General features: G+C 34.6%; 1 protein-coding gene across 1 annotated transcript; it reads left to right on the top strand.

Moving 5' to 3' along the window:
* The first annotated feature begins 813 nt into the window (after window positions 1–813).
* LOC107561059 (replication factor C subunit 2-like) lies at window positions 814–10,839 on the top strand. The gene is made up of 11 exons (XM_016245399.1): window positions 814–975; window positions 1,134–1,203; window positions 1,291–1,332; window positions 1,423–1,529; window positions 1,668–1,769; window positions 1,922–2,022; window positions 2,174–2,331; window positions 6,974–7,039; window positions 7,133–7,213; window positions 10,121–10,234; window positions 10,610–10,839. Exons 1-11 carry the CDS (start codon window positions 866–868, stop codon window positions 10,718–10,720), a joined length of 1,062 nt encoding a protein of 353 aa, XP_016100885.1. The 5' UTR covers window positions 814–865; the 3' UTR covers window positions 10,721–10,839.
* Window positions 10,840–16,217: the final 5,378 nt, after the last annotated feature.

Here is a 16,217-nt window from a genome sequence, read left to right as displayed (position 1 = left end):
CACGCAAAGAAAGAAGGCGTAACTTTATTGTTGCTGCCACCGCCGCCGCCATGTCGTGGAGACGCTGTGTGTTTCGCTGTAAAAGCGAAACTACTTTGTTTGGCCTTCCAAAAGAGGACACGACTACAAATCAGTGGTTAAGTTGTATTTACAACACTGTTCCAGAACAGTTCAACCCAACTATTCAGATGTGTGCAGTGCATTTTATGGAGGACTGTTTCCTGAACCTGCAGAGTAGCCTACAATGCCGGCTGTTCTGACTCACAGCCTGTAAGTACGTTTTCATATTTAAAGAATTTGCCACTGACAATTCAAACGGATTTTGTTGTTTGTCATTTCTCCAATCACAAATGCAGACATGGTTTTATGTTTACGTGGCAGTAAAAAGACAGTATAAGTCATTATAATCCATAATTTTGTCCCCACTGGATGCAACAAATGCCTCGTTTATAAACGTTTTAATGTTTTTGTCTCTTAGCTCTGGCCGGACACAGCATCACAGTATGGTAGGGGCGTAACATTTCAGTCACACGCTTGAGGTATTCGGCCAATCACAACGCACTGGATAGCTGGCCAATCAGAGCACACCTCGCTTTTCAGACCGATGAGCTTTGTAAAAATCGATGCGTTTCAGAAAGGCGGAGCATAGAGGAGAAACAATAATGTACAGTATGTGTAAAATAATGTGTTTTTTTAACCTTAAACCGCATAAACAAATTTCATTACACCAAATACACAAAATAATGTTCTTTTTAGCGACATCATATGACCCCTTTAAAAAGTCACGGGCTCCCGTTGCCGGAAATGGCGTCATTTCAGATCTGTTTTCCTGTCGTGGCGGGAATACGTGCTACTCACAGGCAACATGGATGTTGAAATGAAAGAAGCAGACAGTGAACAAAGTCAAGCCGACGGACCGCCTAAAAAGGATGATACTGCACCGAAATCATCAACGAATGCTTATGAACTACCATGGTACTGTTTGTAAGCCTGCTGTGGTGGTGTTTGAATGACTTTAATGTCGCTAAAGATAGCGAGGCTGCAGCTATGTTTACAGCAGCTGAACTGCCAAGCTCGTTTCCCTCTGCAGCTGCATGCTCATTGTGATGATTAAAATGTGTTTTTATTTCCAGGGTTGAAAAATACAGACCTCTGAAGTTGAATGAAATAGTTGGAAATGAGGAAACTGTCAGCAGACTGGAGGTCGGTATGACATACTGATTTGCCTGAAGTGGTCAGTAAGCTTCTGGAAATGCTGATGTTTCCTCTTTTGCCCTGTTATTGTCGCAGGTGTTTGCAAGAGAAGGAAATGTGCCCAACATCATCATTGCTGTAAGTTAAAATATGCTTTCACAACCAGGTGGCATCTGAATTTACGTGCATGTCACAATGCCTTCAAATGGAGATAACGTTTGTTTTTAGGGTCCTCCTGGCACTGGAAAAACGACCAGCATTTTGTGTTTGGCTAGAGCTCTTCTTGGTCCAGCCATGAGAGATGCTGTGCTTGAGCTGAATGCCTCAAATGACCGGTAAGAAACGTAAGCTGAAGGGATTGTACAACTAATGAGTGTCGTTAAACAAGTTTCTGCACATCCAATGTTTTGGATGATCATATTCATAGTTTAATGTCTGTTAATTATTGTTTAATGGTCTATTATTAATTTTAGTGGAATTGATGTTGTGAGAAACAAAATCAAAATGTTTGCCCAGCAAAAGGTCACACTCCCTAAAGGTCGCCACAAGATCATAATCTTGGATGAGGCTGACAGGTAATCGTAATCTTAAAAATATAGATTATTTTATTAAAAATATTTAGATTTAATTTACATATTAATTTTAGAAATACTTATTTAAAAATCAATTTAAAGATGTATGAATTTTAAAAGTTTCATGCAAATATGTTTTTGTATTTTTAAAACAGCATGACGGATGGAGCCCAGCAGGCTCTCAGAAGAACCATGGAGATCTACTCCAAAACCACACGCTTTGCTCTGGCGTGTAATGCATCAGATAAGATCATAGGTGAGCAACGTGGCACATAAAACACAAAATGATTGACATTTAAATCTTTGATGACATGCTTCAAATGAACTATTACATTAAAGTACATGCCAGAGTACACATAACACAGAAGTTTTTCAGTTTATCATTAGGTCTTATCATTCGGTTGCAGAGCCCATCCAGTCCCGCTGCGCGGTGCTGCGTTATAGCAAACTCAGAGATGACCAGATCATGATGCGTCTGACGGAGGTAGTTGAGCAGGAGAACTTGCATGTCACCAATGACGGCCTAGAGGCCATCATCTTCACCGCTCAAGGGGACATGAGACAGGTCAGGTCAATTATCTTTTTATATTTTTATGTGTGTTTTAGGGGTGTAATGGTTCTCGGTAAAAAATGTAACCGTACCGTTCTCCACCCATGGTTCGGCACACACTTGCACTGCTGTTCAACTTAAATCTGACAATGCACAGTGTTTCCCCTGCCATTCTTTTAGGGGGGCGGCCCGCCCCCCTTTAAGGTCAAGTTAATTTTATTTTATTATATTTTCTCTATAGCGCCAGATCACAACAGAAGTCATTTAAAGTTACCTTTCTTATAGAACATGTCTATACCTTGTTCTTTCATTAAGCAAACTAAATAGCCTTTGTTATTTATCTTATTTACACGACGGCATGTCATTCAGTCTCTACGTTATGGTGGCGTTCTCTGCATCACGCACAGCGGAGTTCCGCCCGATGCGCGCGCTCACACACAAGTAAGCCCACTCCCACTAGTATTTGTAAATATTAAGCCGCAAAACGATTTATATTTAAATATGAATTCTGAGTCTCTGTGTTAATGAATGGCGCAGACGCGCGGGTAGTACTCGTACTGAAACGCTCGTGACGCTTCCGGTGATATTAACTTCTGTCGTCTCACTAATGAGGACATAAATACATGAACAACATCTCCAGAACTTCTCTGAGAGTCACTTCATGAGCATTTGACCGTTTCATTTGAGTAAAACTATCATCATGTCATACACAGACAGAAATGTAAATGTATTCACGGCAACCCGTCAAAATAAACGTTTGGTTTAACTTGAGGGCATTGGCAGAAATATATTACTATTTTTGAGTAGAATGTACGTAACAGACTGCTACTACTACTACTAAAAGTATTAAAACCTTATTTTTAAGGAATAAGCATTCAGTATTTCTTCAATGTTTTAATTGTAATATTAAATGACCTTTATTTTCCAAAAAATTTAATTTGTTTAATTTTCATTACTTAAAAGATAGATTAAATGAATGTTTTATGCCTTAAAACAAAATGTAAATACACAACACAGAATTTCTGAGCAAAAAAATCATAAGGCTATTGTAAGAATAAATGAAACTTGTTTTATGCTTTCAAATTAGACATGCTAAAACAGAATTTGGTTACAATAAAACATAAGGTTGGACAAATAAAACATTTCATAGGGCCCTAAACGTAATATTTATTAAACTTTTAATAATTTGATGTTAAATTGTTTAAGTAATGATTTTAATTAATTAGACATGCTTTTTGATTAATAAAATGTAATTTAACCATTAAAAAGGAGCCCAGAAAAAAAAACCGGAATTCCCCCCCCCAAAGCCGTAACCTAGGGGAAACACTGATGCATCTATGTGGTTTGTTAAAAATAACAACACGTAAATTAATTTGACTAATGTATATGTCTGTCGATGGATATGCATTCTGGCTTCCCAATTCATTACAACAACAGCGATGGACAAAAAAAAAGTGGACAAGCCTGTCACTCTTTGTTCAATGCCAGTGCCATATGCTGGAATATGACCACTCATTTGTGCTGTCATCACCCAGCCATGATAGCGGGACCTGAACAGCACACGTTGCTATCTGTGTTTAAACTAAACTCATTTAAGGCTTGCCAGTTTAAACATTCAAGAGCCAGAATATGTGAATGAGAACTTGCACACACCGTGAGAAGATCTGTGTGCGCTCATCCAAAGTGCGCAAACCCGCGTCTCAGAACGCACACAAATATTGAGTCCGCTTTCAAGTCATGCTTGAAAGGGCAAATTCGCACACAAATTAGTGTGTATTATGAACGATAATAAAAAAATAATTTATATTATTCATATTATTTTGTTTACCTAAAATGTTAATTTGTGTATTATATATGTTAATTCACTTAATTTTAATAATAAACATTATTAGGTAGAAAAATAATAAAATAAATAGGTTATTAATTTTGTTGTTATTATTATTATTGTTAATATTACAATATACAATAATAACAATAACAACCTAAAATGGTTTTTATTATTGTTTATTTATTGTTTGTGTATGTATGTATGTATGTATGTATATGCGTATGTATGGTCCCGTGATTAGTAGTAAATCTCCATCACCTACTTTTCGATTATGAACGCAATATCGCCTAGCTTGTCAGTGAACTACGGCTCTGTGTATTAAATGCCTGACGAGATGCGCATGACAATCGCATGCAATTAATTGCAGAGCCCTAATTAGGGTTGTGACGGTGAAGAAATTTTCCCACCGGTTAATCAACGTGTGACCACCACTTTCCTTCGCTTTTAAATAGCTTGTAAAAGCGGCGTGCACATTTTACTTTCACTATCAAATAGCGGCAATTCAGAGTAAAGCAATTGTTAGTTTTTAGTTCGTTTGAATTTTCCCTCTTTTCCTTGCTTTTCCTTCCTTTTTGCGCATTTTACTTTCACTTTCAAATTAGCAGCAATTCAGCATCAATTGCTTGAATGCAACAACAAAATACAATGTCAAACTCACTTTAGCGTGTATGTAACACATTAGAACTTTTATTAACAAAACAAATAAAAATACACCATGCTATAGGGCAGGCTATGCCTAATATAAAATAACAAATAACTTGCATAAGGTTTAAATAGGTATACAAAACTGGAAATAAGTAAACATTTATAATATATAACCAAATAAATAAGAAACATAGAATGTTTATTAGCAAAACCAGTAAGAAAGCTTGGAGGCACGGCATACACCTTGATGTCAAATAAAATAAATAAATGACACAAAGTTTAAATAAAGTAAAAATCAGCAAACAATGTGGAACCAATTAAATAAGTAAATAAGAATTCAAAAAACTTCCCAAATCACCTTAGATAAACGGCAAAAGTCAACAGGCTTTTCAAAATCTTTAGCATTTTAGCATTTAACTAAATCATCCGCAATCGTCTTGTCTGTCTCACCTCACCTCACTCTTCTTGTCAGTCAGCTCGACTCACTCTCCTCACTGGAGAAATGAAATCTGATCTGCATTGAGCAGCCGCATTCAGTTTTAATTTTAGTGTCTGTTCTGTTACTGAACTAAATTATTTTTATTACTATAAAAAAATATAAATGATGGTGGGGGTCGGTGACGCGGTGGGCAAGTGACGTAACCGGGGTTGCGGCTTAACACTGGTATCACCGTCAATCGCTGCAAGATCCTAGCCATAATATAACCTATAATGTTAATTTATTATTGTTATATATTTTTTGTTTCGCTTTCATTTATTTTTATCTAGACTCTCTGAATAACTTTTAATTAAAATATGTGCTGTCAATCGATTAAAAAATTTAATTAATCGTACGTTTTTTTCTGAAATTAATCACGATTAATCCCACCTAACATTAAAGTTTTTAAATATACTTTTATATTGCAATAATTTCACATTCAATCTTCAAATTAATGTAGAAACAACAAAGAACAGTATATTTTTAATATTTCTTTAATGGCATCTTTTTTTATGACTGAAGGCAAGTATCACTAATACCAATACTACTGATGTCTATGAAATTGTTTTTCCCCCTAATATTTAACCATTGACTATAGCCATTCAACTGTACAGTAGTATAATTAAGAGCTATCAATTTTAACATTTATTACACTTTAAAAAATAACTAATTTATGTGAACTTAAAACAATCTTCACATAAACCCATTATAATAAATGTCATATTTACCTGTGCCCTTCAGCAAGTAGGAAATATACAGAAATTGAATATCAAACACTAAATTCTAATTTAAATAAAGATTAATCCTTAAAGCTACAAAATTCATTGATTTCCTCTTTTTCTTTTGTTCTTTGATTAACAGACAACACAGTAGCTGGGTTATTAGGTTATTATGGCTGCTTTAAGAGCTGCCACTGCTGAACATGACGCAGATCTGACACTCATTCTATTTTCTCACTACTCTTGACCTTTTCTGACCCACTTCAGGTCTTAAAGTCTCTACTAATGAGCTGATGAGTTGAATCGGGTGTGTTAAATGAGGGAGGCAGTGCTGGGCTGCTCCAGGACAGTTTTGAAAACCACTGCATTTCAGAGACCTGTTCTGAAATGTGACTCATATAGCATATACTTGCATGCTTTTGGTAACTTAATGACTTAACTGACAACATAACTACGACATTGCATGCTCATAGTTTCTTTCGCGCTTTGATATGAAATGATACAGGCGTGCCGCTGCATTTGTGCGTGCAATTGAATGAGCACAGTATATAACGGCTAACAGTACAGGAAAAAGCGTTTTTACTGACATATGACCTGAGAGCATCTCATCTGACCACAGTTCACTGTTGTTCTACTGCAGCTCCCTCCTCACCTGTACCTTTTCTGCACTCGTTTGACTAACGCCTGGTGTGTGCACGTTTGAAAGTCTCCCGTTTGATGTGGTCATAAAGGCATTCTGCATCTAAATAAACACATTTCTTGTCAAGAAATAGAGACATCTGTAGCATCTGTGAGTGGGGTGGCCAACCCTAGCTCCGCCCCTGCGTTAATTGCGTTAAATATTTTTAACGCGTTGAACTGAAAATATTTATCGCCTGCATTAACACGCTAATTTTGACAGCACTAATAAAAACATGTACATTTAAGGTAAACATTAATATTAACCTTATGCTATACTTTTGTCTTTTTTATATATACATAATTTAGGCTCTGAATAACTTGCAGTCAACAAATTCTGGATTTGGTTACATCAACAGTGAAAATGTGTTCAAGGTATTTTTTAGATACATTTCATTTTTCTAATGCATGGAAATCATTTCAGTATAAAAATGTATTGGTGAAGTACCAACAGTGTTGCTTCTGCAGGTGTGTGATGAGCCACATCCTCTGCTGGTTAAAAGCATGCTGGAGCACTGTGTCAACGCTAACATTGATGAAGCCTACAAGGTACCACAACATTTGCCCTAGAAAAACGCAATATCGCCTAGCTTGTCAGTGAACTACGGCTCTGTGTATTAAATGCCTGACGAGATGCGCATGACAATCGCATGCAATTAATTGCAGAGCCCTAATTAGGGTTGTGACGGTGAAGAAATTTTCCCACCGGTTAATCAACGTGTGACCACCACTTTCCTTCGCTTTTAAATAGCTTGTAAAAGCGGCGTGCACATTTTACTTTCACTATCAAATAGCGGCAATTCAGAGTAAAGCAATTGTTAGTTTTTAGTTCGTTTGAATTTTCCCTCTTTTCCTTGCTTTTCCTTCCTTTTTGCGCATTTTACTTTCACTTTCAAATTAGCAGCAATTCAGCATCAATTGCTTGAATGCAACAACAAAATACAATGTCAAACTCACTTTAGCGTGTATGTAACACATTAGAACTTTTATTAACAAAACAAATAAAAATACACCATGCTATAGGGCAGGCTATGCCTAATATAAAATAACAAATAACTTGCATAAGGTTTAAATAGGTATACAAAACTGGAAATAAGTAAACATTTATAATATATAACCAAATAAATAAGAAACATAGAATGTTTATTAGCAAAACCAGTAAGAAAGCTTGGAGGCACGGCATACACCTTGATGTCAAATAAAATAAATAAATGACACAAAGTTTAAATAAAGTAAAAATCAGCAAACAATGTGGAACCAATTAAATAAGAAACAAATGTTTCAAAAAACTTCCCAAATCACCTTAGATAAACGGCAAAAGTCAACAGGCTTTTCAAAATCTTTAGCATTTCGTTTCGAAACTAAATCATCCGCAATCGTCTTGTCTGTCTCACCTCACCTCACTCTTCTTGTCAGTCAGCTCGACTCACTCTCCTCACTGGAGAAATGAAATCTGATCTGCATTGAGCAGCCGCATTCAGTTTTAATTTTAGTGTCTGTTCTGTTACTGAACTAAATTATTTTTATTACTATAAAAAAATATAAATGATGGTGGGGGTCGGTGACGCGGTGGGCAAGTGACGTAACCGGGGTTGCGGCTTAACACTGGTATCACCGTCAATCGCTGCAATCCTAGCCATAATATAACCTATAATGTTAATTTATTATTGTTATATATTTTTTGTTTCGCTTTCATTTATTTTTATCTAGACTCTCTGAATAACTTTTAATTAAAATATGTGCTGTCAATCGATTAAAAAATTTAATTAATCGTACGTTTTTTTCTGAAATTAATCACGATTAATCCCACCTAACATTAAAGTTTTTAAATATACTTTTATATTGCAATAATTTCACATTCAATCTTCAAATTAATGTAGAAACAACAAAGAACAGTATATTTTTAATATTTCTTTAATGGCATCTTTTTTTATGACTGAAGGCAAGTATCACTAATACCAATACTACTGATGTCTATGAAATTGTTTTTCCCCCTAATATTTAACCATTGACTATAGCCATTCAACTGTACAGTAGTATAATTAAGAGCTATCAATTTTAACATTTATTACACTTTAAAAAATAACTAATTTATGTGAACTTAAAACAATCTTCACATAAACCCATTATAATAAATGTCATATTTACCTGTGCCCTTCAGCAAGTAGGAAATATACAGAAATTGAATATCAAACACTAAATTCTAATTTAAATAAAGATTAATCCTTAAAGCTACAAAATTCATTGATTTCCTCTTTTTCTTTTGTTCTTTGATTAACAGACAACACAGTAGCTGGGTTATTAGGTTATTATGGCTGCTTTAAGAGCTGCCACTGCTGAACATGACGCAGATCTGACACTCATTCTATTTTCTCACTACTCTTGACCTTTTCTGACCCACTTCAGGTCTTAAAGTCTCTACTAATGAGCTGATGAGTTGAATCGGGTGTGTTAAATGAGGGAGGCAGTGCTGGGCTGCTCCAGGACAGTTTTGAAAACCACTGCATTTCAGAGACCTGTTCTGAAATGTGACTCATATAGCATATACTTGCATGCTTTTGGTAACTTAATGACTTAACTGACAACATAACTACGACATTGCATGCTCATAGTTTCTTTCGCGCTTTGATATGAAATGATACAGGCGTGCCGCCGCATTTGTGCGTGCAATTGAATGAGCACAGTATATAACGGCTAACAGTACAGGAAAAAGCGTTTTTACTGACATATGACCTGAGAGCATCTCATCTGACCACAGTTCACTGTTGTTCTACTGCAGCTCCCTCCTCACCTGTACCTTTTCTGCACTCGTTTGACTAACGCCTGGTGTGTGCACGTTTGAAAGTCTCCCGTTTGATGTGGTCATAAAGGCATTCTGCATCTAAATAAACACATTTCTTGTCAAGAAATAGAGACATCTGTAGCATCTGTGAGTGGGGTGGCCAACCCTAGCTCCGCCCCTGCGTTAATTGCGTTAAATATTTTTAACGCGTTGAACTGAAAATATTTATCGCCTGCATTAACACGCTAATTTTGACAGCACTAATAAAAACATGTACATTTAAGGTAAACATTAATATTAACCTTATGCTATACTTTTGTCTTTTTTATATATACATAATTTAGGCTCTGAATAACTTGCAGTCAACAAATTCTGGATTTGGTTACATCAACAGTGAAAATGTGTTCAAGGTATTTTTTAGATACATTTCATTTTTCTAATGCATGGAAATCATTTCAGTATAAAAATGTATTGGTGAAGTACCAACAGTGTTGCTTCTGCAGGTGTGTGATGAGCCACATCCTCTGCTGGTTAAAAGCATGCTGGAGCACTGTGTCAACGCTAACATTGATGAAGCCTACAAGGTACCACAACATTTGCCCTAGAAAATATTCAGGATCAGTTTAAGAAATGGCAGGTGCTGGGTAAGACAGAAATGATGTGTCTTTCTACAGATTATTGAGCAGCTTTGGTCACTCGGATACTCACCAGAGGACATTATTGGAAACATCTTTAGAGTGTGTAAGACCTTTCAGATGGCTGAATATTTGAAGCTGGAATATATTAAGGTGTGTATTACCCTTGTAGTGTCTCCCTAAGAAGCATTTACATTTGCTTTAAAAGTTTAATTCAGTATTTTTGTTTTGGTATATATTGCAATGATATCCAACACAATAGAGGCAGCATCACACAAATGTTTTCACCAATCGATGTGAAAGTATCGTATATCAGTGATGTTACAGAGATAATTGTTATCTGTATTGTAAAGTTATTGTTATCTGGTCTCAACATTTCAGCCCACATGAGGTGACCTGCTCTATGTAAAATAAATTAGCTTTTACTTGGCTACTGTTATGACATAAGTGTTTTAATGTGGGGAAAATTACTTAAAAACAAGAAATGTACCATGTTTATTTTAATCACACTTGAACTGTATCCCCCAGGAAATTGGCTACACGCATATGAAAGTGGCAGAAGGGGTGAACTCTCTGTTACAAATGGCTGGGCTGTTGGGTCGCCTGTGCAGCAAGACTGCTGCACCTGGTGCAAGCTAAAGACAAGAGATGTTATCAAATGATCACACTTCAGCCTCATTGTTCTTAATCTCCAGAACATGTACTAAGACTTTTATATTTTGGGGAAAAAAAGTCATAATTGTAAAAATGACAAATTGCATTAATAAAATTGTACAAAATCCTTCTGATGTTTGTGAGTGATGGCCTGTTTTTGGTGTCAAAGTACTTGGCATAGTAGAACTTATTCCATTTACCTAATGAGAATTTGAGGCAGTTCTAACAGCCCAATTTAACACACACAATTAAGTTCATTCCAACAATGAATTTCCATGTTGTATCATATGTCAGAAATAGTATAGCAGAACCAGTGACAGTTGTAGCGGTTTTGATTTCAACCTAGTGATGCCAATGACCATTTTCGAGCCAGAGAGGAAAGCATTATCAAGAGCAGATGCAGACACCAAACTACACCTTATGCTTATTTGTAACGTTCCCCCACTTAAAGCTGCTTCTCACCCCGATAGCTTTTTCATTCGCTTGTGATGAAAAGGGCAGGTTAACTCATCTGACTCATTTGTCACAGCTCTATGAAACTGGCTTAAAATCTTCACTGCACAGCTCTTCATGTGCAGCCCTCATGTTTGTGCCTTTGTTGCGTAAAATATTTTAGATGTCTTGTAGTTTATAGCATTTATTAATTCATTGATGGTTAATTAAATCATTGTTTATTGATCAGCAGAGCTGACTACACACATCCACACTTAATCGTATTTGATTACTTCAAAAGGTTAAGCAGTACACTTTTTAACACTAATTTAATAACAGTAAATGCCACTGAAATCAAAATGTGAAAATCAAAATAATAAAAAAGGTCTTCTGAAAATAAATCCTATTCACTCTGTGATTTAATTCACGTAGTCTGGTTCATCTGAATAAAGGGTAAAGAAAAAAGTGATCGGTGTTGTCTCATAAATCAATTGTAAAATGTTTTATCAATGGTTTACTAATGAACATATTACCTTCCTCATATCTATTGTTCCAATTTTCATAATTACAGCTATCTGCAGAAACATTATCAAACACAATAAGCAAAGAAACGTTTCTATAAAAATCATATCAAGTAAAAAAGTTAAAATCCCAAATCACTCTCAAACGTATATGTATTTTAAATCTTAATTTTTTTTTTTATTAAAAACTACGAAAAAATAATTGTCCTACAATAACTGTGATATATTTATATATTGTAAATGAACATTGTTATATGATATAATCTTTTTTGTTTATGCTATTAAGCTATAAAGAGGTACCAAATGTCATTTTCGAAACTAATTATAGATATGAGAATGACTGAAAGCACAAACCTGAGTCATGTTGCACTTCTCTTGTTAGAAAAACATTCTCGTATGTTCCTGGATCTGTATCTAGGGAATGTGAATGAAGCATTTCTTTAAAAGAACTGCTTTAAGCATCTTGTTCATGTATGCAGTAAATCACGCACCAGTAAACACTAAACAGTTGTGTGTGATGAGCAGCTTTTGAAATAGACACTGCATTTATCATCTACAGGTTTATGACATGTTTACAGGTTCCTTGGTACTCAGTTTAAAATGTCACTTGACCTCATTTTTCTTTTGAACAACTGAAGTGAGTGAACTGTGAAATGGTTACATTAGACAATGACAGTTTTCAGCACACATTTACCTGTGTCATCCTCGTTTACATAAAGTGAATTTGGAATTGGGTCCCTATAAAAAAAAAAAAAGTATACGTATCGGATGCAGAATGTAGAATAATTTTTCAAAGTCTAAGTTTTTGATTAGTATCTTGTAGACTTTTGTTCCTCGCATATGGTAACCATATGAAAAACAAGACTCACACATATGTTGGTTCCAAGATGCCATTTTCTACTGCAGAAACAAAAAGATGCATTACTGTAGATTAGTTTGTATTTTAAAATGCCTTTCATTAAATGTAACATTTTACTATTGCAATATCGATGATTCTTACCATCTGGAAGGTTTTGATAAGTCCAGTGGATGTCACCTGCTTGGAAACAGTCCAAACAAACAAAAAATAATAATAGAAAAATAAATCCTAAATCGGTACCACAGAGATAACGGTTTAAACATCGCAAATTAAAAAGAAAAATTCTTACAATTCAAAGGCCTGTTCGTCGGTGACAGCCTGTGAAAATAAAATTGATCACGCCTGTAACATTTCCTTCATTTAGATTTTTCTGTCATGACTTCAGCAAAGATGGCAGTTCATTTTGTTCAGTTAATCATTACAGCCTCTGAATGCTTTCAGTGGTGTACAAAAACATTTCCCCCCACCCAAAATAATATGATATATTAGGTAAAGTATAAAGTGGACATGACTATAACAGTAATAACACTAAATAAACAGCAAGCAGCTGCCCTGACTACAGCTAAAAAAAGATCTCACCTTGAGGTTGAAGGCATCTCTCTTTGGTTTGGTCTTAGCACTAAAAAAAATAGACATATTAATAAAATCTCATTCTTGGTTAATGATGAGCGCATTTTGAATTTCGGCTTTCCTCTGACAGAAAATGTGTGGGAAAGTAAGTGTTTTGTATTCTGAAGGTAAAACGCTGACACTAAAGTCAATAATGAGATGTGTTTTCTTCTTCAGAATGTGTTAAATAGTTTACCTGTTGTAGGTTTTCTGCAATCAGCATATTTACTGTCCTGATTGCTGAAAACCAAAAAAATAATAACAATTGTATATATATAGATAGATATAAAGTAATTGATTAATTAATTATTAATTAACATAAGCATATAAAATATTTTTTCTTACAAATCATCTTGGTCATACAGGTCATTGTCCTCTTGTTCCACAGCTCAAAATAAAAATACAGCAACATTAGACGACAAAGACAAATATTTGTATAGTGCACAATTAAGATACTTTTTAAGCCACAGCTGAGAAAAACAAACAGCATTTTTTTTAGAGCTGAAAGTGTTGTGATGTCAGACTACTTACAAGATTTCTTTCTGCAGCACAGACAGAGAGCATAAATACAACCAAGGCAGGCCAAAGAAATGATGGCAAGGGGAACTCCTTGTTGGCTTTGGACGTCAATCATGCCTTGAACAATAAGATTCAAAAAGATTTCTTTAGAAAATATAAATTCTCTTCTATCTAATTTGACACTATAGAGTGTATATATATATATATATATATATATATATATATATATAAATCAGCATATGAGAACAAATTGCAGAATGTTATCTATTCACAACCGCAAATACAGCTCTCTCTGACAATATGGCACAAAGTATTAGTGCACGAGATAAGAGAATTATTAATACGCAAGATGATTCAACGTGATAAGTGTTCGATGAAGCACCATGTCACGTCTCAGTGTTTGAAAAGCCTTCTTTTTTCATCAGCAGCTAACTGAACCACAGGATGCGAGATATGTTAACATCAAAAGTTTTTTCTTTATTTTTTATATTTCTTTTATATATATATATATATATATATATATATAAATCAGCATATGAGAACAAATTGCAGAATGTTATCTATTCACAACCGCAAATACAGCTCTCACCGCTCTGACAAAATGGCACAAAGTATTAGTGCACGAGATAAGAGAATTATTAATACGCAAGATGATTCAACGTGATAAGTGTTCGATGAAGCACCATGTCACGTCTCAGTGTTTGAAAAGCCTTCTTTTTTCATCAGCAGCTAACTGAACCACAGGATGCGAGATATGTTAACATCAAAAGTTTTTTCTTTATTTTTTATATTTCTTTTTAATTCACATCAGGTCATTTAATGTGAAGAAATGGTAAAGGTATCTGATAACATCAAAAAAAGCTTCCCCCTTATTACATATTAAAAAGCAGTTTTCTGCTCCACAATTTTCTATCGATCATAGTGTTGAATTATGAAGAGTATTAGTAAGTGAGCAGTTACCTTTAGCGAGGCCTCTCAGTCCATCTCCATTCTGATGGATATTGCTTGAAGTCAGATGAAGGACTAATGAGAGCAGTATGAACCCGTGTGTTTCCTGTTTCAAACTAAACCTAACCACATCCGTGCAGAACCATGCTGGACACCAAGAAGAGACCACCACAAACCCACAGCAACACTCAATACACAGAGAGGTAAAAACTCCTGCTTGCTACATGTGTGTTCACTGTCACACAAAATGTCATACCTTTGAAATGCAGCCCCTTCAAAAGCATTAGGTGACAAACTGTTGCAATCAATAGCATGTTGTTTCTTCAAATAGAGCAGAATGTGAATTCAAAGAAAATCAAAGGCCGAGTCTTTCAGACATAAACTCTTAGGGACTGATTTTATAATGAGCTAACATACGCTGGAGGGTCTATTGAAGCTAATGAAGGCTAGTTGCAAGACTTAGCTTTTTAAATGCGAGGATGATGTTTCATTATTTATGGTTTATGACATTTGGCATCTGAGTCTGTAGGTGGTGTGTGGTGGTGTGTTTTTTCCGCTTTTTAAGCGTCTTGTAAGACTGTTTTCTTACTACAACAATGGTGTAACAGTTGACAAGGATCTTCATTTTGAGATATACTTAATAATGTTATGCTTAGAGTGTTATAACATTAATTGTTATGTTGTAATTCAATTCATTAAAAGTCCATGTAATATTGTATACAGTATATGAACTTTTTTCAAACTAAATATAAAAGAGTGCACATGTAAGATACTTTTTAAGCCACAGCTTACATGTGTGCTATGTGCACCTAAACTTTGGAACAGAACGTATATTTTCTCCTGTGATGTCCTCTATTGTTTGTTGTTGTTTTTTATGCCCTGTTTTACATCCTTTATGTCTTATGTTGGGTTTTATTGTTTTTACATTGTACAGCACATTGGTCATCTGTTGCTGTTTTTTTAATTGTGCTTTATAAATAAAACTGAGATTGAGATGTATTTGTATGGAGTATATTTATTTAACAATATGTAGAAAACATTTATATCTATAGATATTTTGGTAACATTTTACAATAAATTTCCACTTATTAACATTATTTGACTACATTAGTTAACATCGAACTGACAATAAATGTTTTCTAAAGCATTTATTAATCATAGGTAATGTTAATTTCAAAATTTACTAATTCATTATTAGAATTAAAAGTTGTATCTGCTTATATTATTTAATGGACCTGAGCTAACAATGAATAGTCACATTTTTAACTAATGTTAAAAAAAATTTATAAATACTGTAACAAATGTATTGTTGATGGTTACTTAACGTTAGTTGATGCATTAATTAACATTAACTAATGGGACTTTATTGCAAAATGTTACCAACTTTTTAAAAATAATATTACATGGAACTTTTATGTGTTTTAGCATATATAAAATTTTTAAAAGACACACTTTATTATTATTATATTATGTCAATTTAATTTATCATTATTAGAACTGAGATGTGATTGACGTTATTATATGGAAAGATTGAATACCACTGTGTTTTTCCCTCAGTAATAACCAAAATTGAATTTTATTATTATTATTATTT

Source organism: Sinocyclocheilus grahami, unplaced genomic scaffold (assembly GCF_001515645.1).
Source record: "Sinocyclocheilus grahami isolate Dianchi unplaced genomic scaffold, SAMN03320097.WGS_v1.1 scaffold755.1, whole genome shotgun sequence".
Lineage (NCBI taxonomy): Eukaryota > Metazoa > Chordata > Actinopteri > Cypriniformes > Cyprinidae > Sinocyclocheilus > Sinocyclocheilus grahami.
The sequence above is the reverse complement of the archived record's forward strand: the minus strand, read 5'-3'. Positions and strand labels throughout refer to the sequence as shown.

Bases quoted from the DNA above. Each gene is read 5' to 3' on its own strand.
- LOC107561059 (XM_016245399.1), top strand. From the start codon at position 866: ATGGATGTTGAAATGAAAGAAGCAGACAGTGAACAAAGTCAAGCCGAC. The intron at 1,530-1,667 runs GTAAGAAACGTA...TATTAATTTTAG, and splicing joins CTGAATGCCTCAAATGACCG to TGGAATTGATGTTGTGAGAA. The intron at 7,040-7,132 runs GTATTTTTTAGA...TTGCTTCTGCAG, and splicing joins ACAGTGAAAATGTGTTCAAG to GTGTGTGATGAGCCACATCC.